The 24954-nt window shown below is 53.0% G+C and overlaps 1 protein-coding gene across 1 annotated transcript; it reads right to left on the reverse strand.

The window, feature by feature from the left end:
* Nucleotides 1–6153: 6153 nt before the first annotated feature.
* Nucleotides 6154–19691, reverse strand: RBBP8NL (RBBP8 N-terminal like; the record flags this gene model as incomplete). The annotated part of the gene is made up of 13 exons (XM_080628138.1): nt 6154–6272; nt 7405–7531; nt 7850–7911; nt 9896–10004; nt 10398–11199; nt 12340–12503; nt 13896–13987; nt 14451–14617; nt 15912–15984; nt 17044–17156; nt 17512–17607; nt 18109–18151; nt 19625–19691. 13 exons carry the CDS (start codon nt 19689–19691, stop codon nt 6154–6156), a joined length of 2034 nt encoding a protein of 677 aa, XP_080484264.1.
* Nucleotides 19692–24954: the final 5263 nt, after the last annotated feature.

The raw sequence follows: 24954 nt of genomic DNA on the forward strand, positions 1-24954 counted from the left end.
TCCCAAGGTCTCCTGGCCTTCCTGCAGGCAGGGAGGATACATCTGCTAAACCCATCAGCAGCCGGCTGTGCACATCAGACCTATAAAAAGCAGCTCAGCCTGGGACCCAGCTCACCAGCTTGCAGGGCTGGGGTAGATCCCATCCCACCATCCCTGGGGGTTTGGATCCCCATGCACAGCCCTGAGACTCACCGGCAGCCCCGAAATCCATGCAGAGAATCAATCCCGATGCCTCTGAAGCTAAGCTGAGGCAGCGCTGATCACAGGACGTATATGGGCAAAGCAGACCCGGATCTGGGAGAACATAAACTTGGTATTTATCTCCACAGAGTGACATCAAGGCATTTCTGCGCAGCATGATGCTTCCCGGACTGCTCTGTTTATACTGCATGGAATAAACATACCCCGAGGCACTTGACCCCATGTGTGCCACATCCCAGGATGATGCTCTGACTGCTTGCCAAGCAGGAAAGCTCTGCCCTTTCCGCCATCCTCGGGGGACTTTGATGTACATCAACACTGCCCATGCCACTGGGCCTGGCAGAGGGGCTATGGGAGCTTTGCTGGGTGCTGTGAGCAGTGGGGTTGGGTGCTGGTGGGGTATCAACACTTGTCTTGAAGCATTAATAGTAAACAATAATAATAAGAAGATAGGAAACATAAAGCAAAGTTTTCCTGTAGTCTTCCATTAAAAAGTCTACATGGAAATAGAAACTCTACCCTTAAAACCCCAAGAACATCTCCAGAATTGTATGTTATTCAATATAGGTCACATTTGGAGCCTGAATCATTTGGCAGCATCATCTCATATCACAGCTACGGAAAATATAATTGGGATAAAATGGAATTAAAATCCTTCCCGCTGGCAAACTCATCAACCAAGCCAAGGGATAAATGGGCATGGAACCCATGAGAACAAACAGCTCCCTAGAACCCAAGATTGGCTTTTAAAAGAGAAATAGGGTGTTTTACCCAATCTTTCCTTGTAGAACAGCTGTAGGATGTCATCGTCCCACTGAGTCAGCGCAGGATGGAGCAGGAAGGAGCCAGCCTCCATAGCTTAGTGGGTTGTGAACTTCAAAGCTGAATTTAGCGCATCGAATGTTGCTGCTGTTAATGCCGGGGAGCTTTCATCTGCGTCTGACAAGCCAAGTAGCTCACAGTGTGTGAGTTCCGTGGGCATGTTGCTGCGTTGCAGGGAATCTGCTGCTAAAACAGATGGGTGGCAGAGCAGCATCGTTTCCACAATTGACAGAGAGTGGGTACAACCCTAAGCAACTTCTCTCCTTGTTTCCTGCGATGAGGGAATCCCCACAGCAGGGAGACGGAGGGAACCCGAGCTCCATTTCAGCTGGAGATGCTCCTAACGCATCCCCAGGGATGCTCTTTTGGAGGAAGGATGGACTCATCACAGTGATGCTGCAGGGCAGTGGAAGCACGCTCCACTCTTAAGGACCGCAAAGCCCCAGGACAAACTGGAAGGCAGGTAGCTTTACATTCACAACAGCATCATTGCCCAAATGTAAGGCTTTACTCTGAATCTCTAACACTCAATTCAGGCTTGTTCTGTTCCTGGAGCTCCTGCTCTACCCTAAAGGAAGCCCTGGGCTGTGTGGGTACAGTCTGAGCCATTGTGGGTTGCTGGAATAAGGATCTGCTGAGGAGAAGGCCAAGCCTGCAAATCCTCTCTCCAATAGTATACTGGCAGTAGAGTCACCAAAGTCACCAGATTTCTCTGCATGCAAGAACTGCAGGATTTTGTCTCAGCATCTGATATGAAACAGCATTTTAAAGTACATATGTGGGCTGGGTGTTAGGTTTTTTTTGAAACCATGGCCCGAAATTGAGCAAAAATAAACAGGTCATAAATATATTTAAGCTGGGAACCAGAAGAACAGCCTTCCAGCTGGAGGAACTGCTAGGATTAAGATAAGGCTCCAGAAACTTCTGAGCACATTCTTCCCAACATAAGTAAGGGTGTAGATGGGGATCCAAGAGGCCTAACAGGGGACCAGAGTGGTCCCTGGAAGCCTGGCAAGGTCATGGTATCCCAGACTGGTTTGTGTTGGAAGGGACCTTAAAGCTCACCTAGTCCCAGTGAAGAGCTTCTGCCTAAGAGCTCATCTCAATCTTCCCCCTCAGTTTAAAGCCATTCCCCTTGTCCTGTCCCTACAGACTGTTATCCAAAGCCCCTCTCCAGAGGGACCCTTTAGGCACTGGGAGCTGCTCTAAGGTCTCCCTGAGCCAAAAGTAATTCCTACAATAAACTTTGCTTGAGATAAAGAAGCAAAGGAGCTCTTCAAATCTCTTGCTTCCAGAAGCAACCACTGTGTGTTGGGATTGCTAAACCTATCCAGGACTCCAAAGCCCCTTTTCCAAGTGCAAAGGATCATCCCTGTGCTCTGTTCTGAGCCCCTGAGCTGTCCCTATCCCTTTTACACCCATGCAGGGTGCATCTGACCTTGGGAAGGACCTACACCAAAAGCCCAGCTTAAATCCTTAAACAGGACTTAAGCAGGACTTCAGTAATGCCTGGAATGAGTTTTCCTGCGGTGAACCAAGGAGTGAAGCTGTGTTTCCAGAGCCAGCACTATAAATGGGCATTACTTACTGATCAGATCTGGCTAAAAGCGTTTCACTGCGGAGAAGGTGGTGCTCAGCCTCACGAAAGGAGCATGAATTAAGTCACCTTCAAAACCATCCATTGCCATGGGGGCAATACCGCCGCAGGAGTTTGTAAAGGGGAAGGGACTGATGTGCATGACTCTATTTTGGGTGCTTTTGGTTCTTGCAATGCAGCCAGCTGCCTCCCCAGCACAGTTCCCTTTTGCTCATTGGACTTCCCACTTCCCTGCACAGCACCGTTTGTGTTACACACACAACAGAGGAACCTTTGTGTGGTGGCAATCTGGTTTTTTCCAAGAGGGAGGTTTATATTCACTGCGCAAACTTATTGCTTATAAAATGTTACAAATCAGGCTAGAGAGCAGCCAAAAATGTCAGTTTGCTGCTGAGTTTGGTGGGAGGCTGATGCGGGGAGGACCAGGGGGTCTGCTGAGAGCAGCAATCTCAGCTGTGAGAATGATTCAGCACACACATGCTTCAGGATCAGGAAGTAAAAGAGTTGTGGATGGTTTGTTACTGGAATTGGTTTGCATGACGGGCAATAAAGAAACGAGTCCTTGCTGGTCTGGATGGACTGAAGCAAACAGGGATGCTTATACCCTTGCTCTGCCTGATCTGCAGTTTCCAACCCAGCCCCTGACCCAGGCTGCGCTCCCAACCCGTTCCTCTGGGAATCCGGTTCACCAGCCTGCATGTCCTACCTACATCACGTCACTGGTGACATCAGAGCTCTGATCTGTCAGAACAACACAAGTGTGAGCTGCCAGCCTCCCCGAGGGCCTGACCTGCTCGTGGGACAGCTTCTCTTCTGCTTCACTGCTCTGCGGGTTGTAACCCATGCCCTCCAAGGGTAATTTCGGTGGAGATCGTTGTGTAAAACGTCCTTGTACTGAGCAGAAATGTGGCAACAGAAAGGGTTTGACTCTGCAGAAAGCACAGATTGCTGGCGCTGGTCACAGATGTCCCTTGGGCTCATGAGCCAACCTCCAGTGATGTTATGAAGAGGCTGTGTGCTCCCAGGGAAGGCAGGATCAGCCCGTTGGGCTCACCCTTACCTCCAGCAGAACCAAACCTCCATACGGAAAACCTCTGCCAAGCTCCAGGCTTCCTTGCATGTCTCCAATTCCTTCCTTACAGCAGAATAGTTCAAGTCTGAGGCTGCTCTGCCTATCACCCCATCGATACATTCATCTCTCTGACAAGACTGACTTCAACAAAAGCCTGACAGGCATAATTATGAGAATTAATGGCCTTCAGCAATTATCCATGTTCCTGCAGCATGGTGGTGGGAAACAGCAAGCCAAGGGCTGGTGGAGCAGAGTTTCCAGGCCTCGATCAAGCGCAGTGTCTGTATTTTATTCCCCTTCAGCAATGAGCACTTTGCTCAGAGCTGACAGAGCTATTGTTTGCTTTTATAGTCATAGGATTGCCCTAACTATGAAATACGTGTCCCTGCCAGCCCTCAAACACATCCTGCACGGAGATACAGGGCATCAGGTGAAAATCCCTGCTGGGAAAAGGCAAAGAAGCAACATGAAAGAAGTTCGATAAATGAAGGTGGACTCCTTGGTGGTCTCGTGCAATGAGAGGGGAAAAGAATCTCTGAGGAAGGAAAGAAGTTCAATTGTTCATTATTTCTGGCAGGACTTGAGCACATTTTGCTTATGGAGGGATCGTCATAGGGAGGGGAAGATTTTACGGTCGCATTAAAGTTCCCTCCCTCCTCCAGCTCTCCCTATGCCAGTCTGCCTCCCTGCAGCCTGAGGGGCCTCTTTATGGAACTGCATTTCAGCTTCTTATTTTATGTCCTTTTTCCCCTGGATGGGGTATTCTTAACAGACATTTACCCAGTTCACCGCCTGTGGTCAGTGCTGCTCTGGGTACTGCTGCCCCCTGCAAGTCAGCCTGAGCAAGGGACAGACACAGTGCTGGCTGCCCAGGAGGGGAAAGCATCACTTGTGGCCCTGATCCACCTTCCACGGCCGTGATCTGATGAACACTAAGCTGGGGTAAAGCAGCCCTGCAACCTGCACCCCCTGTGCCAGCTCCTGTGCCTGCATCACAGCAATGGGATGCAGAAAGAGGTGGAGGTTACCTGTGCTGAGCTGGTCCCCCAGGCACTGTGTAGGCTGGGGTCTGCCCGTGGTGGTTGTGCCATGAGAGCTCCCTCCTCCCCTGCCTGGAGCCTGTGGACGTGGAGCATCACCAGTGCAGCTGTGATGAGGATGGAGGTGCCTCTTTCTCCATTAGACCGGTTACTGCTTCATAACCTGGATGTCTCAAGCATTCCTGAGCACAGACCTCCAGGGCATTGAGTCCCAGATGGTGCATTGCCAGGAGGTAATTTATGAGCTGGGACTTTGCTCCTGGTGCAAAGCATGACTAAAGGGCTGAGCCCGGAGGAGCTTCTCTTGACTCTATTGCATGGGCTTTTCAAGGGGAAGCGGTTGTGAGATACAAACCCCTTCTGCAACTCCAATATGTCACTTCTTGCTCTGTTTTCAAGGTCTGGCCTGGTGTTAAGCAGAAGTTGCTGAAAGATGGATTGAATGTGAGGAGGAGAAACCCATCAGCCAGGGGCAGGATCTCTGGCAAAGGCATCGGTGAAGGCCAAAGTGTATTAACACACGTGTTCTGCACGGGGCTCTGCGGGGGTTATTTGGAGGCTGTGCTTCCACAGCCAGCCTGCTGCTGATGAAGGTACCCCATGGCTTCAAATGAGCTCTGCAAAACTGCAGAGATGGGAGGAAGATGGGAGCTGCCTAAGTAATTTTCCAGCTTTTCCCACTAGGAAGAACCCAGCCCAGCTCCTGGTGCAATGATGTGTGCAGGGATGCTCACTGCAGCCCTTCTCCTCCCATCCCCTGCCACTCACTGCTGAAGGAAAACTTGCCCATGCTTAATGCATCAGAAAAATAGTGTTTAAGAACAGTGTATCCGCGTGAAAACCAGTTCCCAGCAATGCTGCCAAGGTCAGTGGGAGCTGCTGAGCTGGTGCTCCTCATTTAACAAAGAAAACCATGGGTCAAACAAGATCCACGCATGGATGAAACCTGGGTAGGGATTTAATCAATGCAGGTTTGTGCATGGGGTTCCCCTTGGTCACCACCCTTTGGCCAGCCACTGAGGCCAGTACATGGGCAGTGGGATCTGGGGGTCCATTCTCCTTGCATGAAATCCCAGGGGAGAACATGGTCCTGACCAGGGCGAGTGCTGCAAGGAGGGCATTTCCTTCCCAGCACCAGTCTGCCCCAGTGCAGCACTGGGGGGTCATTGATAGTGCTGCTCTACCAGCAGGGACCTGGCTGCTCCAGGCATCATCCACATGGCTCTTCCTTGCCTGGCTTCTCCTGGGGCACCAAGTGAGGATTCCAAGGGTGTTCTACTCAATGAGTCCTTATGGGTTCCCCACTGCCTGGCCCAGCAGGGCAGGAGGAGCCGCTCTCCCAGCATAGGTGGGATGCTGAGGTCCCCAAGCCCTCTCCTTTGCTCTGCAGTGTCTGTGTCTCTTCTCATCCTGCCCCGCTGTTAGGTCTCCTCGGAGGTAGCGTTGTGGGAAGCAGAGCTGTTCTCTGATTCCTTCGTGCTCCCTGCTGAGCACTGCTCCACTTTGACTTTCTTTCTTCCCCTCATTGACTTCTTAGCTCCTGTAAAAGCGAGACAACTGCAGGAGTTACCCACAGAGAGATGGATTTACACGTATGAGCACAGCGTGGCCTCATCCCAAAATAGGGGCTGCACAGGAGGAAGCAAAGCTCAGCAAAGGAAAGGTGAAGAGAAACCCCTCTCACACGTGAGATGCCTGGGGGAGGCTGTTGTGAGCCTGGAAGCAGAAACAATGTGGGAAGCCGAAATAGGCAGAGAACTGACCTGGTGCAAGGGGGTATCTGAGAGGGTACCTGGACCAGTGGGATGCATTCCTTGGATTTCTCCCCCTCCCAGTGTGGTGTATGGCAGATACCACATGCTGAGAGAGGGATTATACCTCTCCATCACCCCATTCCTGCCACTTCTGCATCCAGCCCTCACTTGGGACATCCTTGGCCATAGTTCCAGGAGTTGGATGGTGCTGCCCTGGGGAGCACAGGCCAGCTTCCTCCCCCGTGCTCCAAGCGGCTGGTTTTGTAGAGCAAATCCTCTTCTCACCCAGCAGTGATGCTCCCTGAGTGATCAGGCACCTCTAAAGGCTAGGCACAGAGAAAGGGGCAGCACTTGCCTGTTAAACAAGCTCCCTTTGTGCTTAAACAACAGCCCCCTCTGCATTTATAACTGGGTCAACACTTCCCTGTCTTTACCCATGGTCCAGAGGGGGTTATGGTGGGGTATTTCTGACAGGGCACTTCTCAAGCCTCCACATTCACACTGTCTTATCCTGGCCCTTATCAGGTGCAGCGTTCTGCTTATTCACCTGTAGGAAACACGGGTACAACACATTCCTCTGTCAGCAGGGAAACCTCCGTGGCTGCACTGAAAGATCAACAGAGCTGGCAGGAACCTTTCTGTGAATGTCAACATCTCACCCCTGGGAATGTGGCCTTCTCCAGTCACCACCTCCCTGACCGGCTGAGCAAACACGATGGACTTAGCCCTGTTAGCTTAGGTGCTCAGGAGGGCTCTCCTGGCCTCCCTGACCAGGTTTCCTTGGCTAACCATTAGCAGGGGCTCCTCTCGATGGAGACACAACCGTGGCCAAAGCATATCACTACTGCAGGGAGGGCAGTTGGTGCCCTCAGGCGTTGCATCCCTGAGCTGCTGCCATAAGGAATTCCTCCTGCCCACCTTTTGTCCAGGGATCGTGTCCTCTTTTTCTCTTCTTCTGCAACGCATAAGCTTTGTCTTTGGTGTGAAAATACTTCCCATCAGCCTGGGCTTCTTGTAGGACATCATCTTCATATGGGGCAGCCACCTACATCAATGAGAACAGCAGTCTATAAACTACCCTGGCTTTCATAGGGAGCTGACGGCCTGGCTGCACTGCTGGGGACCTTTGTGACCATTGCTATGGAGTGGTGACGAATGCTGTTGTTCATAAACCCTCTTGGCTAGCTGGAAAGGGCGGCATCTCTATCCCTCAGCAACAAGTTGGGTAACAGTGTGGGAATGGGGCTTGGCATCTTGTGTAGGAAGAGCCATCACCCTCTGGAGTGAGCTCGGGCAGGGATAACCAGTCTTACACCTCTCGGACCCAACAGCCTAAGCTAATGGCTGAGGAGGGCAAACAAACCTCGCTGTCCGTTGTGTCTGGCTCATCGGATTCCTGCTTCCCAGACTCGGCATCGTTGTCATCTAAGGAAACACAACAGGAAGGGGTTTTTGGCTGGCAGGAGGCCCCACAAGCTCAGGAGCAGATGAAGACCCATTGAGGCAGCAGATTCAGCAATAAACTGTGTTGCAAAGCAGAGGCAGCACAAGCTGCATGGCTTGAAATGAGTATTTATGGCAGATCCAACAGGACTTTGCTGGGGAACCAGCTCCCAGTAAAGCCGTATCCATAGGACTTTGCTACCTTAAGGCCATAAGTGCTGCCCCAAAGCCCATGGCTATGTGCAGGTTGGGAAGCTGAGGGGCATTTAGAACCCCAGACTGCACCTTCCCATTGGAGACCAGGGTGGGGAGAAGCGTGTCTGTGTAAAGAGGCCAAATGGACAATCCAGTGCCGGTCTGTGGCTGTCAGCAGGGCACCTGTGTGGAGGAGCAGAGGGAGGAAAGGCAGGGGAGCTGCCTCCCTGCCCAGCAGAAGGGCTTTGCTGCAGGCTGCTCAACCCCAGACACGCACCTGCATGCACCAGACACGCACCCGACCTTTGCACAGAGCGGAGCTGAGCAGGGACCGAGCCTTGCTGCTGGCATCATGCTGCCTGCACCCGCAGCAGCACAACTGCACTGCCCATGGAGGGCAGGAAGGGCTGAGGACGGAGCTGTGCCCCCTTCCCAGGGGCATTCCAGGACCTCAATACTTGCTGCTCCTTACACTCAGGTCTAGCTGGGGTGGGGTTTTTGGGAGAGCATCCTCCCCTGCTGCCCCTGCCCAGGTGGAGAGCAGACCCTGCTGCTTTCGAGCTCTCATAGAGCCCCTGATCCCAGCCTCCCTTTATCCTTGGGAGGGTTAAGGTTCACTAGAAAGTGCAGAAGTGTTTGTGTATGGTTTCCTGAGCATTGTGTCAACCTTAAGGTGAGAACTGAAGAAAGCCCTGTATTCCCACACCCAGAATGTAATCAGCTGAGATTCTTCTGCTATGATGCTATCTCCCGAGCATGTAAATCACAGAGGACTCCCTGCTCCAGTGTTCCCAAACCAACCCGACACGCCCAGACCAACTAATCCAGGCGAGCTCAACTTTCCGGCCCAGCCAGTAAGGCTGGAATGGAGCAGCAATGGGCAGACGTGCTTCCTGCTCCTCTCCCCATGGCTGCTGCCTGCCTCCCACCCACCCTGGGCAAACCTGGCACCCGCATCCTGCAGTGGTCAGGCAGGGAGAAAGCGTGATGTGTCCCCAGACTGAGGGCACTGCTGAATTGGGGAATGGAAAGGGCTCTTATGGAGGATGGAGCTGGGAAAAGGAGGAGAGCATCCTGTCCTTCCTGCTGCAGGTATCAGCATCCCTTGCCCCGTGCTCAACCCTACATCCTGTGCCAGCACAGGGCATGCTTTGGAGCAAGTTGGAACAGACAGGGATGGTTTGTCCAGCACCAGTCCTGCAAACCTCTTCATTTTCCCCATCTCTGGGGTGACTTCTGAGCTTCTGCTTCCCTGAGAGGGGTGGGTAATGCTGGAGCAGCAATGTTGTCCTGTCATGAATCACTGTCCACAGTGGGTATTGCCAGTGGGTTGATGTTAAACTGATGGCTTTAGCTGCTGAAGAACTCCGTGCCGCCCAGCAGCTGAGTGCAGGATGGTCTGCAGGGTGTGCAAGGGCACCCCATGGGTGGTTCCTGGTCTGTGCTGGGCAGAGACATTAGGCTCTCTCCAGAACAGCCAGGTTATTTTCTCCCTATAGATACAGAGCCTGAATTTTGGGCATCCCTAGGGTTGAAAACTGAGCCCTTAAGGATGAAGATGTGAAACCTGAAGTTCCCCTGATGCCCCAAAAGCGCTGGGACCCAGAAGCACTGGGTTCCATGGAAGGGTGTCCCGTGCTGGTCAGCCACTGCTTCGGTCCACGGGGGTTGCGGGTGCGTGCAGAGCCCAGCAAAGAGCTCCAGGCTGTGAGATACCATCACCCAAATGCTCTTGCTTTCTCCAATGTCACGTTTGCCTGGGGCTTTTTACCTGCTTCTCCCTTCTGTGCGCTGACATCCAGCCTCACCCAGGCCTCTGCAGGGGCCTCTGGGTCGCTCGGTGTGGAGTTGTTTGTCGGATGTGCCCGGGAGACTGTGAGCTGTAGGATACAGAGAGCACAAATGCTGCCTTCACCAGGCAGGAGGAAGGGGCCATCCCCAGCCCCTATGTGATGACTGTGACAGCCGTGGGGATGAGCACGGCAAAGGTGTTTCTATGCACTGGTGGTGCCCAGCACACCTCCTGCACCAGCCTGTGGGACAGGACACAGACAATGCCTGTGTTTGGAACCGGATGGAAACCTCACCGGCATGGGAGGGGAGGTGGGAATGGGAGCCAGGGCTGGGCAGCTGGGGCATTGCCATGTGCAAATACATCCCTGTGGCTTCACACATGCAGCAAAGCCATCCTGCCATGGGACATTAATGGTCATAACAGTGCCTCCTGGGGAGGGGAAGGGGCCACGGTTGATGCCAACATGAGCTGTACTCACCACAGCTGCATCCTCCTCCTCCACCTCCTCCTCCTCCTCACCAGCACCAGGCAGTGCCTGGGTGGCACCGGGCCAGCAGTAGGGGGGGAAGCACAAGACATCCCGCTCTGCCCCGTGTCTCCCATGGGGACCATGGGCTGCCGGCACTGCGGGGCTGTCCCCGGGGCTCCGTGGCTCCCGGCGGTGGTGCCAGCCCCTTCCCCTGCCACGGCCAGAGTCTGACAGGTCCAGCGGTGCGTCTGCACCATCGTCCCTTGCTGCCTTTGCCTTTCCTCGGAGCTCGGAGCTGCCTCGGCTCAGCCAAAGCTCCTTCTCTTCCTTCCCATCCGCAGCATCCTCCAGGGAGGACCTCTCCTCCTTGCACCCTGGTGTGGTGCTCGGCCATGGGGAAAGGGGCCGCTCCTCCGGTTGGAGCTTTGTGTCTCCATCTGCTCGCAGGCCCGGCTGGCACTGCTGCATGAGGAGATGCTGCAGCCGGTCCCTGTGCCTGAGGAGCTGCAGCTTCTCCTCCAGGTGCTGGTCCCTCACATACACCATGGTGGCCGGGAGCTTCAGCAAGGCGGCGTGGTCCTCCCAGCCATCGCGTGGCCGCATCCTGCCATCGGCATCTTTGGCTCTGAGCAAGTGGCTGGAGAAGCTGCTGCCATCCCGGTCAGCAGGGGCATAGTCGCTTGCCAGCCCCAGCTGGTGCAGGGAAAGGTGCTTGTGGAGCAGGCAGAGCTGCTCTCTCCGGGCGATCAGTTTGAGGGTTTCATAGGATGGAACAGCCTTGGGGGAGTCTGGTTTAGTTGCTGACAAATAACTGCAAGAAGCAGAAAGAAAAGAATCACATTAATCAGAGAGTTTCCGTGCAATTTCCCAGCTCCTGCAGATGATGTGCGTGGTCTCTCCTGCTCTTTCTGTGCCCTGTTGCCTGTTACAGCAGCAGGCATCACGCTTGCCTTTGGGTGCTGTGCTAGGGAGGAGGGTTCTAGCGGCCATGGGGCTTGGGCAGCTGGCAGCAGGAAGGCATCACCATCCCACCACCCAACAGTGCTCTCCTGCCGCTGGACCACAGCAGCTCCAGGCAGGGAACTGAGCAAGTGGAGGATGCAGTGACCACTCACATCAGCACTGCTGCTGAGAAGTCGCTTCTCACTCCATCCCTTACAGCCAGAAGCATCCTAAGAACCCTCCACTGGGCTTTCTCAGTGCCTTGGTGGACCTGAAGACCTCAGGACAGAGGAGCAGCCCACCCTGCCCTAACTCACTCAATGGGAGATTCTACAGCCGTGCCAAGAAAGTCATTATCATGCATGAACCTGCCCTGCAAACCCAGTCCCTGCTATTGCTGCTTATTTGGCAGCTTCCGTGTGTGTGAGCTCTTCCTGGGAATGCTCGGCAGATCTAATCCCGCTCTGGGAAATGCGCCGTCTCCAGGTGAACTCCCTGGCTTTGCTCAGCCCTCTGTGCTTCTGAAATCAATGGAGTGGAGAAGCCTTGAGTGCTGAGCCCTGCAGAAAAGCCCATTAGAATAGATAAGGAAGGATTGCTGCTCCAGTGAGGCAAGTCCTCTCCTCCCCCTGGAAGTGAGGGCACCTGGTTCCCCTTATGGGTCTCTCTGACCAAGCTGGAGTAACGAGAGGCTGATCTCGCTGGGCTGGATTCCAGTCATTTTTTACTGGTGTAAACTGGGAGACCCCCCCTTCCCTAAGGCTGTAGGAGAAGTGTGGAGAAGAAGGTGGGCAGATACAGTGAATACCGGCTGCCTTATGATAGAATCGTAGAATGGTTCGGGTTGGAAAGGACCTTAAGGTCATCCAGTTCCAGCCCCCTGCCATGGGCAGGGATGCCTTCCACTAGACCACGTCCTCAAGACTCCATCCAACACAGTCTTCCCAGTGGAACTGCTGCAACGGGCCATGATCAGACCCGCACCATGACCCATGAGCAGGCAACTCACGCCTCAAGGCTGGGGCTGTGCTCGCGTTCCGGAGGGAGAGGAGTCTTCCTGGCTGGTGGGGACACAGCTGCCCTCGAAGGACTTCTTTCCAGGAGGCAGGATCTGGAGCCGGGTCTCACCAGGGCGATGGTTCCATGCAATTGGTTGGCGATCCTCTGGGATGCCTGTGGCAGAGGGAAGAGTCTAGGTGAGCTGCTCTGCTGTGCACATGGTTAAGGGGAGCCCCATCAAGCTCGTTGGTGTGACCAAGACAATCAGCTCTTAAGAGCTCTGTTTGATACAGTCCTGCTCAACAGCTCAACCATGTTTATATTGGTTTTCCCAGGAAGTTTCCCCTTTGTGTTTTCTATCGGGATCTACAGTATTCTGTATCTCCTGGCTGCACTGATTTGTAGGTCTTGTGCCCGCTGTCAAGTCAAGCCATGATTCAGTGGCTTAACCAAGATAAGACCCTGCAAATTCCCTGACCCCCAGTCATTCCACTTGGCTTCATTCATGCAAGCTCCCAGCTTGCACTGATTTGATGAGTGTATTTCCAGTGATGTAGCTGGCTGTGAGGCCAGGACATCACCTTCCCTATCTGCTGTCATGAAAGGCTCTGCACATGTTCTGATTTGACTTTCCCCTGCCCACCTGCAGATGCCACCAACCCTTCCTGCGATCCCTATTAATTATCCTCAGAGCCAGCCTGCAGCCTTAGCAAAACCCCTTTCCACCTGCTCTTTCAAGTGTTCTGTGGACTTCAGGTGCGCAAAGCCTGTGCCAAAACAGAAGCACCTATGTGGGTGTGTATGTAGGCTTGAGTTCCCAGGAGGAGGGCTCCAGGTCCTGCAGCCTCATCTCCCAGTGCCCAATATCACCGTATCCCTCAGCATCCCTCAGCTGACACATCCTTTGTGTTTTAAAGGCACGGCAGGCTTGCACCAATGCACAGAATGACAACCACTGCATGCCAGGATCTCTGAAAATACCAATATTCATGATGCTGCAGGTGGGGAGACATCTGCGCTGCTCCTGGGCAGGGCTGCTGTGGTGTATTTGTTCTCAGCACCCACAACTCCCACAGTTTACATGTTCTCCAGGCTTTTCCAACACTAGCAACGCTCCAGCTTCTTGCTCGCCCGGTTGATGGGGAGCTGACTCCGTAACTCAGGATAAGCTACACTGAAATGTGGCTCAGCACAGCCTCCCCTGCTCCTTCACTGGGAGCTTTCCTCAGCAAGACATCCGAGAGAGGAACCGGAGCAATGGGGGAGGACTCAAGGATGCAAGATGTGTTGTCATGGAGGATAAACACAGGAGCAAAGATGTGCACACTCACAGCCGGGACAGGAGCCTGTGCCAAGCATCAAATGCTTTCCTTGTGAGTGGCAATGTCTGCAGAAGGGATGTATTTTGGTAGGTGTCCTCCTTGGCTCTGGCCACAGCAAACTGACTGAGTGTTTCACCCCCTAAATGCCTCCTGCTCTTTCCCTATCCCAGCCTCTTGATCCAGTTCTGATGACCACAGGGGAAGGGAAAAGGCCTGAGGACATCCGGCTGCCTCCAACACTCACCACTTCTGCAAGGCTGACTTCCTGCAGGACGGTGCCTGGGGAAGTCCTGCTGCTTGGAGAGCTTCTCTGGCTTCTCTGCTCTGCAGGCTTCTCTGCAAGAAAGACACAACCACGGTGATGGTCCCACAGAGCTGCTGCATGCGCTGCAGGGTGCTGGAGTGCCCCAGCTTCCCAAGGATGCCACTGGGTGGTACCAGCCATCTCCTGTTGAGGATTTCGTGTCAAAATCCCCATCTGGCTCAAGCCGGCACTTGACTGAATGTACCCTCCACTGTGTGTGTGTGGCAATGGAACAACACGGTCTCTGCAGGAAACGGGTGGTGGGTCCACACTTGCACAGCGCTCACAGTGGGGGCACCAAAGCCCTCTAACACAGAGCAGTGTCTCTCCCTTGACATGCATTCGCCCACCCCCAGCAGCCGTTCTGTCCACCTGAGCTGCCAACAGCCTGGCCTTTGCTCTCCAGACCTTTTCCCAGAGCAGCTTTGCACCATGGCTCAGTTACTCTTCCCATCCCCAGGTCCTTCAAGGGTAGCAGGAGCCAGCAGCACTCACCTTCCTCCAGCTCGAGGCCTGGCCCATCGTGGTGGGCTTCTTCTGCTTCCCTGTGAGCTGCTTTCTCAGTGCTGGCATTCCTGCTCACTGGGGACAGCAATGCCAATGGGGAGCTGGGAGCGGAGCTGCTTTCCCTGGAGGTGACTCCTGGGGGCTTTGCCCTGTCCCTGTTAAAAGGAGGAAATGAATGAAGGAGAAGGGACAGGAGGAGGAAGGTTTGAGAGCCACTGTACTGGGACCTCTGAGTTATAAAGCCCAATATACAACTATACATATAGATATGTATATATATATCTATATACATATAGATATGTATGTGGATATACCAGATCCTCAGACTCACCTCCTTCCATTGCAGGTTATTGCCAGCTCAGCTGCAGTCTGGAGCATGAGACAGAGCCAGCATGACAGCTCAAGGTCTGATTTCCCCAGGTAACGTCTCAGGAAGCTGTGACGTTGGGAAAGCCAAAACCCAACTGCAGCTGTTGCAAAAGCTCTGTGAGAACCTGTACATCCCTGGCTGGGTTTCAGCCTGGGTTCAGCATGGGGATGTGGTGACTGTCCCCCTTCACCATATACAGCTCGTGGGGCTGATGCTTTTGGTCACTATAAGGGAGTCATTGAGTCTTGGAGACCCCTGCTTATGCCATGGACCACGTCCTGGCTGGACTCTGATGCTGACACATGGGTGTTTGGCTGGAAATCTTCCTATCCAGCAGCCCAGGGAACAGAGCAGGAATGCTCAATGCTCAGCAAACCCAGCCCAACCGACAGCTCTGAAACTCCTCAGGCCTTGGGAAGAACTGGGGAGTAAAAGTGAGAATTCCTCTTTAGGTGGATGGTGCTTCTGGTCTCCAAGGAAAACACATTCCTAAACTAATCTCTCAGTGCTAATTCCTTTGGACTTTAAGCCCTGGAGGGAAGAGCTGATTTGTATGCACTGGCCAGCCTGGCAGGTTACTTGCCTTTCAGCACAGCACTCTGCTGGGATATGAACCTGTTGGTGCAGATCACCTCTCTCTCTTAACCCCATCTCAGTCCCTTGCACGTCACTCTTCTTCCCCAAACACAACCTGTTTCCTACAGACCCTCTCTGGCTGCTGCAGGAGCAGAGCTGGTGCCATTGGAAAGCCACGGAAACCCTGGCTGGGATCCACGGCCAAGGTGAGCAACCCAAAGCTTTACTTCCCATGAGACACCCATGGAGGGGTGCCCAATACCCTTGTTCCCCAAAAACTGAATCCTTGGATGCAGGTGAACAGGGGAGTGAGCAAAGACCAACAAGGACTTAGATAGCATTATGGGTGTTTTGGTATCTAACATCTACAGGACATCATAGGACTTAGATGCTAAAATACCCCTGAGGATGCCACGGTCTGGACGTAGCCCTGCTCTGCTGCAGGGATGCCTCTGTCCTTACCAACAGCCCTCGCAGTGAATGACACCCAGCTGAACACTTACTCCGGGCTCCGGAGCTTCTTCAGTTCTTCCTTGAGCGTTTTGTTCTCTTCCCGCAGGCGGTTCGTCTCGTTGGCTGCAGGGACACAAGTTGTGCCTGGATTCAGGCACTGCGCGGAGGGAGCTGGTGCTCCTCACAGCTCCGTGGGTGCACAGGGACGAGGAGAAGGAAATGGCACCAGGGATTGAAGGGATGCCAGATTTTCTTCCTGCTCTGAAAATACCCCAGGGGCCAACGGATAAAAGGGAGCATCTTCCCGAGCTGGGTTTGGTCAGGACTGGGGGTTGCTTGCAGCTCAGAGGAGAACATGACTCAGATGGGATGGTGGCTGTGGGACAGTGGGATGGACACAGCCAGCACCCTGCCTGTGAGCATCACTGCTGCCTCCCATGAGAGGATGCTGCTTTAGGGGACCCTGGGGGGGATCAGATGAGGGTCAGAGGGAGCTGTGAGCACGCAGCAACTGGGTGCTGCATTGATGAGACAGAGTGAGCTGCTACCTTGGGTCACTCTGCTTGAAAGCATCACCTGGGGAACAATGGCATAACAGGGAGATAATCCAAGGGCTGCTGGCACCTCTGTGTCCCTCCTAACTGCCTTATAGAGTCTCCTTATCTCCTTTACCCTCATGACCCTCGCTGGGCGAGTCAAATCCCCAGGGAAAAACACACAGAGCCCGAGAGGTGCTGGGAGCTCTTGCAAAGACAGGGGAGAAGATCCCTCATGCTTGGTTCCCATCTGCCCGCACTGAGCTGTCTTTGCCAGTGCTGCTCCTCCAGTATCAATGCATCTTTTACCCAGGTGACTGACGCGGCCTGGCCAGCCTGGGGCTGCTCTTGGCATGAGCATCTCCCATCTCCCTGGGGGTGCAGAGGGCTGCAGTCCCCCAGCTCTGCCACTTCATGTGAGTGGCTTCCTCTGCTTGGGGGGGGGACATGGGCTGCATCTGCAGTCCTGCTCAGACCTGATTTTCCAAGGCCCCAACACTTCCATTGGCTCTGTTCCTTCTCCTCATCCCCAAACCCCTCCTTGGGTGCGCAGGCACTGTGAAGGTTCACATGCAAATATCTGAGAGAGGCATTAACGGAGCAGAACTCAGCCCAAGCCGAGCTTGGGGCAGGGGATGGTACGTACTGAGGATGAAGATGTGCTGCAGGCTCTGGAAATGGGAGGTCTCGTACTCGTTCTGCTTCTTTTTGGCCAGCTCCTGGGTGACCATGCATCTGTCGCAGAGACCCGCTCGCAGCCTGGAGGGGAACCCATGGGCAGCAGCTTGTTACCACATGGTTCCTTGAGGAAAATAAGCTCCTGCCCTTCCCATGGAGCAGCATGAACACCCAGCCCAGCACCCACAATTGTAAGAGGGGTTTTCATCTCTGCAGCCCAGCCCTGGCTTTTCCTCCCTGACAGATCCAGTCCCACCACCATCAGCTTAGAAAAGCTCCTCTCTATGTGCTCCTCCAGCTCTCCCAGCAGCTGAGTATCAGGAAAAAAGGGGTTCAGGTGCTATCTGCTTCTGGGAAGGCAGCAAACCCAAACTCTTCCCTTAGGAGGGTGCCCTCACTGCCACCAAACAGCACCCTATTGAGAAAGCAATCTTACCTGTTTTCTAACACCTTCACGTTTTCTTTAAGGACCTTCTGTTGTTCCCTTAACTGGTGATTTTTAGCAAACAACTCTTCAATTCTCTGAGCATCACTGATTGAAGAAACAGAGCAAAGAAAAGATGGTTATTGGATTTCTCCCCCAGATCTGTGCCTTTATCCCCCTATCAAGAGGAAGGATTTCTGCCCTCAGCCCACTGTGCTGCTCATTCCGGTGTAGCTGCATTGATTTTGCTTGTGTGTCAGGAGAAGAAACAAATGTATTGCAGCCCAGATGCTGCCCTGGGTCACCCTGGAAGCTTGCTTCATCCCAGCTTATTGCTTCCTAAGAGAGCAAGCACCCATTGGCACAAGCATCACTCGCCAGTCGGATGGCAAACTGTAGGTAGGCTGGGATTACCCCAAGCCCTGCGTGTGCTGAGGACTTGCATTGAAAATCACCAAAAAGCTTTGGATTTGGCAGATCCAGAAAGGCAAAACGTGCTCAATGAACCAGGCAGCCTCAGAGGGGTGCCCAGAGGTCTGGAAAGGAAGCAGCAGAACCTCCTCTCCACCCCTGTCCTACTGTGGGTAGAGCAGACACAGCATTGCTCACCGGCACTTCTCGGTCATCAGCTCCGTCAGCTTGCTCTGCAGACCTGGGATAAAGAACAGAGACAGATGTGTGGGTATTTATTGTCAGTTCCCCAGCACTCAGGAGCAAAATGCAATGTCGGAACATCAGGAGCAAGGCAGCTTTGCAGAAACCTCATCAATGCACAAACCTTATTTCCGAGAAGGAACAACACATTGCGTGTGTTAAACCACATCACAGTTTAACACAGCAGGAAAAGTAGTGCAAAATGTGAGCGCATTTTGTGTTTCCACTATTTAAAGAGTCTGCATTTCCCTCCCATCCCCAAAAAAGTCTGTTTCTGTGTTGTTTCTCCTCATCTCTCGTTATAGCACGCACTTCCCAGGTGGGCAAAGCATCTTGAAGGATATTTACAGCTGAACAAGCTCATCTTTCACTGATGGATCTGCAGACGTTACATCTTGTCAAACCCCTTTTATGCAAAGTAGATGTAAACATGTGGTTGGAATTGCTCAACAGTTTCCTCTAATTCTCACACGGCTCGAAATTACACAAGAGAAGAATGAATTCATAAAGCAGAATCCTCCAAAAGCACTCTTGTTTTGTTCATAATATCAATAGTGGGAATTATTCTAATAGGAAAACAATTGGATTTGGCATTTGGTTGCTTAACTTAATGGATCTTATTTAAATAATGTATGGCTTGAGGAATAATTTATTCCCTAGAGGAATAAACTATCCAAGCAGACTCTAAGGTTTTCTTTAACAGAGCTTTATAGTTCTGCTGCTTCTGTCTTATAGATTATTGCATTTTCCACTTTCTTCTCGATCCCTCAGTATCCAAATATACTTCAATCCACATTGCTTGGAAAAGATACCTGGCAGATGTGCATGTCACTTCTGCAAACCTCCCAAGTCACCTTTATCACAGACCATGGATGGCAGCAAGAGCAGGAAAGGAGCCACCTCCCTTGTGATTAACGCTTGGAGCAAGTGGGATCCCTGCAGGTACTGATCACCTCCATGGCTTGCTCTCCAGGAGCACTGGATGAAGGAATGGCCTCTCTCTTCTGCTCCCCCTCATCATCCAAAAAGTTACTGATTTTCTCAGTAAACCCCATTGAAGATACCAAGGTGCTATGGACAGTGTGCTCCTTTGAGGGCCAGGCTGTGACCCTGTGCATCCATCCATCCATCCATCCATCCACCCACCTATCCATCCACCCATCCACCCACCCACCTATCCATCCACCCATCCACCCACCCACCTATCCATTCACCCATCCACCCACCCATCCATTCATCCATCCATCCACCCACCCATCCATTCACCCATCCACTCACCCATCCATCCATCCACCCATCCCTTTTTCCTTCCCTCTCTCCAGGATATGCTTGCTGAGCCCTAATTCCCAAAGCTCCCTAACCCACACCGGCTCCTCCTCCCTTCAAGTTACATGAAACCAATCAGATCAAGGTGGCCTTACAAAGAAATGGACCTTGGCTGGTTTTAGGAAGACTTCCCGTGTCTCCTTACCTTGGACCTCTTTCTCATGGATTTCCTTGAGCTTATTCAGGAACTCTGCAAAACTCTCCGTGGTCATGTTCAGGGCTGTGCCGCACACTGGGCTGCTTCCAGGGAGAGGATGTCCTTTTGTTCCAAATTAGTCAGGTTTCGGCCTAAAACAGAAAGGAAAAGCCCAATAAAAGAGAAGTATCTTGTGCCTGTGGTGTTCTGGAAAGTCTTAGGAACAGGACAAACCCCACATATAGAAAGTGAAATAATTTGCTAAACCACAGACAAAGCAGGAGGCTCATCCAGGGGACACATTTTTGTCCACCCTGCCCCAGCCCCAGGCTGGGGACACAGGGAAAACAGAGGGCGATAGCTTGGATAAATGGGAGAACCAAAAGACCAGCTTTTCCAGTTGGGCTTTTCCGCCCTTTTCCATAAAACCCTTGGCTTTTTCCTTTTTTTGGTCAAAAACATCCCTCAAAATGAGGAGGGGTGGAAAGAAACCCACAACAGCCTCAGCTCAGCAAGCTGGGAAAGGCAGGAAGTGAGCAAACAGTATGGAAGAAAAGTAGCTGGTTTTAAAGAATGATTTTAAGATTTTAAAAGGATTTTAAAATTTTAAGATTTTTGAAGAATTTTTGCCCTGATTGTAAGATTTTTTTGCCCTAATCTCAGACATTTTGAAATTGCTAGCAGGGATGGAAAGCGGAAACTTTGGAGCTGAGAAATCTCATTGCATCACTGATGACCTCATTCCTCACCGGGATGCTGATATTGGGATAAACTCTTTCCTTTCCATCAGCCAAAACCTTGGGAGGTCTCAGATCCCCTGGAACAGCCATGGGACCAGGTCCCTCCTGGACCATTGTGGCACTGGGGAGGGGTGTGTGTCCGAGCATCCCTGCAGAGCATCATGGAGGGTCCCCAGGGGTTTGGGCAGGAGAGGATACAATATCCCTGCCCTCCTGAGCAGCTCAGAAAAGCCTTGCCCAAACCCAAACCCACACTGGCAGAAGAGGGACTTCCACATGAGGACATTCAGCATTGCCACATGGGAGCTTCTCCCCTAGAAGTCACGCTGGGTAACTGAGTCACAGCCCACAGCCCTGAGCCCAGAACACTCAGCCTTCAACCACGCAGAGATGACCAGGAAGAAAACATCCCCTCTGCTGTCTGGGGGTGAAAGGCCAGTCTGGGACCTGGGTTTTACAGCCCCACGGCAGCACAGGGAGGTTTCTGCCGTGCTCCAGCCCTGCTCCCTGCCTGTGCCTTTATCTGCCTGCAGAGCAGAGGTGTGCCGGATCAGCTGCATATGCAAGATGTGGGCACGCAGGGCTGGAAGAAGAAACTTTCCCCTAAAGCATCTGATTTTCAAACGAAATGAGGCACACGCCGGCGAGCAGCAGCAGGAGCTGGGCTTGTGGGCTCCCAGCACGCAGGGATCGGCACAACACAAAGCATCTCCGAGGCGTTTCCTTTGCCTTCTGAGCAAATCTGGTAGGAAAGGAGCAGAAATCTCATTCTATGGAGAAAAAGATAAAGGATATTCATCGCTCCCGCTTCCCTGGGCATTGCCCCCTTCCGCAGCGCTGGGGGATCTCTTCCAGTAAGTAAAAGCCACCCAAGGCACGGTGAGGCTTGTTGTGGCTTGTGCAGCTCAGGACTGTGAAATGGGATTGGGATCTCTGCTGCTCAGCTCCAAGATCCATTGAAAAGCAAGGGAAGTGATACCCAGTTCTATTCCAAACAGAAATCCAAACCTTGATGTTAATGGGAAGCACTCCATAGGATCACTGGATCCTAAATTCAGCTCTGCCCCATTCAGATGGGAGGTTGTGAGACCCACCACTGCCATCATGGCTCTGCAACACCCCTGGGAAGGCTTTGAAGTGCTCAGGCATGAATTCCCATTGCATTCCTCAGTGCTGTAAACTGGGAAAGGACTGCAACTGGGAGCAGAGCCAGCAGCAGCCGCTTGGGCTCCCTATGATGCTTGGTGGTGCCGGATCGGCCCTGCCCACCTTGGTGCTTCCCTCTCCTCAAGGCTGCTGGCTTGGAGGGCTGAAGAGCAGCCGGGATTCTGGGACACAGGGCTCTGGCTGGGACATCCCAGGAAGCTGACATCCAGTCTGGAGCTCGTGCCAGCCTGTGTGGTTCATGGGGGCAGGACTGGCCTTGGATGTGGTGGGAGCGGAGGGCGGGGGAGCAGCGCGGGATCTCAGTGCTGGATCTGGATCCCTGTTGCTGTGACTCAGTGCTGCGGGCAGAGCCCAGCACATCAGGATTTGGGGCTGGCGTGTGAGCAGCAGCTTTGCCTCCTGTGCATGGCTGCGGTGCTGCCAAGGTTGGGGTTCACTGCTGATTTCATTCTGCTCAGAGCCCCCAGATCAGTGGGATCTGTGACCTGCTGGGATCTGATCAGAGGAGAAAAGCTTTTGCTGCTTGATGCTTTTTGAGATGCCAGCATCCATCCCTGCCTGCTGGGATTACTACTCTGCAGCCAACCTGGCGAGCACTTTGGGCCTCCAGTCTGCGTGCACACATGGTTATGAGATGCTGCATAAGCATCACTCTTGATGCATCTGTTCCCAGGATTCAGCCTTTTGCAGCACAGAGCAACCCCACAGAGAGCCTGGGCAATCCAAGGGGCGCAGCTTTGCTCAGTTCTCACTCAAGATGTGAAGCCACAGCCCCTCAACTCCTCCACCCTGCTTCAGAGGATTTATTGAGGGACATTACTGATGAAGACCAGACCACAGAGTTCCTCAGTGTGGAGCTTGCTCCTCGAGACAAGGATTTCATTTACAGCCCTGAGCCCTTTCCAGAGCTGTCACTGTAATATACACCCTGTGGTGCCAGATGCGGCCCCGCGGTGGGACAGGCTGTATTTCAAAGAGATGGGTGCCCTCTGCAAACAGAGCCCCAGTGTCGGGGACCAAAGGCAAACTCCTCATCCAGCCCTTAGACCTGACGGGGTTGGAAAGCCCAAGCCCTCGGGACAGCGCGATTGCTGATGGCTGTGGCTTTGCTTACCTGCTCTCAGCATCCCCTGATGTTCAGCTCAGGGTAGGACAAGGGATCCAGGTCAGGGTGCAGGTCCCTGGCACATTGGCTCTCACACATAGGGCTGGGGCAGCCCCCTGAATCGCCTGGGTACCAATGGCATCGCTCCTCAGGGTGGGATGCTCCTCACTGCGGCTGGGGAAAGGAAAACAAGCAGGGAGGTTATTATCCCACATGAGGAGGGTTGGGAAAGGCTGGACAGGACAGCCATGCCCCGTCCCCTGGTCCCAGGGGATTTATAGCCTCTCCTTACCATCCCCAGGGCTGTTGGAGCAAGACAGCGCATCTCCACACTCAGCACTGCTTCCTTTCAGAAGAATAAAGCAGCTCATTAGCCAAATGAGCTTAACTTGTTAAATATAATCATAAAAAGAAGTTAAAAATGGCAGGACTCTGAAGTTCTGACACTGTCGGATCAGAGGAGCTTTAATGGATTTACAACCAGATATTTCCCCATCGGCAGCGCTGGAGTTGTTCAGCTTCAGGCTGGATTTGTGTAATATACCTTCCACTGGGCGACTGCCAGGCAGGGCTGCTTTGAAGAGCCAAAGTTTCTTTTCTTGGCTCCCCTGCGATGCTCCTGCTCTAATTTTAGTTATAAATTGAATTTATACTTGGAAAAGCTGCCTGATCGCTCGTGGAAAATCTGCGGTGCCAGGAGTATTGCACAGGGCAGCACGAGGCCGATCCGATCTGCTGATGTACTGTGTGCTCGGCAGACTGCGGAGGGGTTTATTTGTGCGCTGGAGCCTTTTGCTTTGGCTGGGCATTCATTTATTTACACAGCTTCACATGGCACGGGCTGTGCTACAGTGAAGCCCAGCCCTTGCTCTCCTCTCCACCACACTGGTGTTGGATAGGGGCTGGCAGGTTGCAAAACTCCCCTTGCAACGGGTGAGACAGGAGGAGCAGCTTTGGCTCTTGCCTCGCCGGGGAGAAGGATTTGGTGCCTTCCTCCACCTCGCACAACCCGAAAAGCCTCCCCAAAGCAGGGCAGCTGCCCCGTGCTGCTCTGCCAGCTTAGGGCAGGTTTGCAGTAAGCCCTTGATGCAGACACCCTGCCCCAGGGTCGCCTTTGCTGGCCTTAGAATGGGGCATCCTCATGCTGATGCTGTGGGGCTTTGCTGGTGATCAGCGCTGGTCACAGCCCCTGGACAAGCCAAACAGGACCTGCAGCACCAGGGAGATGCTGCCCCTGCTCACGTGTGTGCAGACATGCCCCGTTGTAGGGAAAGGAGAACAAGAGTGAATCCTCCAAGACGAGGCTCCTGCCTCAAGTCCCAACCTGCACACCTATTTACTGCAACCCTATAAAGTCTGTGTTGCCATAATACAGCACAGCCCTGGCTATCACAAACCCAGCAGCTCCATTTCTCTGCCACTCCAGCCTGTTAAAGGCAGCTTCTGCTTCTCTAACCTCAGTCACAAAACAATGGAGATCTTCTTCTGTTGCCATGTTTCTGCTTGAGAGCCCTTAGCTGGGGAGGTTTCCCAGTGTCCCATGGGGACAGGGACATCCCTCCTCCTGCCAGAGTCTTTGCTGCCCTGAGCTTGCAGGATCACTAAAGGAGAAGATGGTCCTCTGTAGTACCTGAATATTCCCAGGAACAGGACTTTGGCTGTTATACATTGGGGTGAGCAGTTAAGGGATCTCTTCTTGCACTCTCCCCAGCTAGGAGGAAGGTTTTGTCCTGCTCTCAGATCAGATTTAGCAGTAAATACTTGCCCTGCTCCCTACTCAAGAAGGAAAGCCATTTGGACCCACCAGCCATGCCCTGATGCTCCCCAGAGCGTGGTGGGCTTTGGCTGCATCTGTGAGCAGATTTGTGTGCCCGCATGAGGATTTGGGAGATGATTAAAAGTAGCCACCTATCTGCCTGTGCATCTCGGGGTAACCACAGCTCCTGCAAACATCACCTAATTAACACTTCAAAATGCTCTGGGAAGCAGGTAATGAAGCACTATCGCGCTTTTCAGGTGTTTAAATTGGGAAGCGGTGAGGCTCAGGGAATAGCTCAAGGCCCCATCGGCAGCGGAGGCGCGTGGCTGCTGCCTCCACCCAGCCCGATCCCACCACCTCCCCTGTCCCCAGAGCCCTCAGCTGGGGAGAGCAGGTGGTAAATACCCTGGGAAGCTCTGAGAGATGGAGATATCGCCCCATGCTTCGCCTGGGATCCCGTTATGCTGCACATTGAGTCATAGAATGGTTTGGGTTGGAAAGGACCTAAAGATCATAGAATCACAGAATAGTCAGGGTTGGAAGGGACCTTAAGATCATCCAGTTTCAA

The sequence above is a fragment of the Psittacula echo genome (assembly GCF_963264785.1).
Source record: "Psittacula echo genome assembly, chromosome: 12".
In the NCBI taxonomy this organism is placed as follows: Eukaryota; Metazoa; Chordata; class Aves; order Psittaciformes; family Psittacidae; genus Psittacula; species Psittacula echo.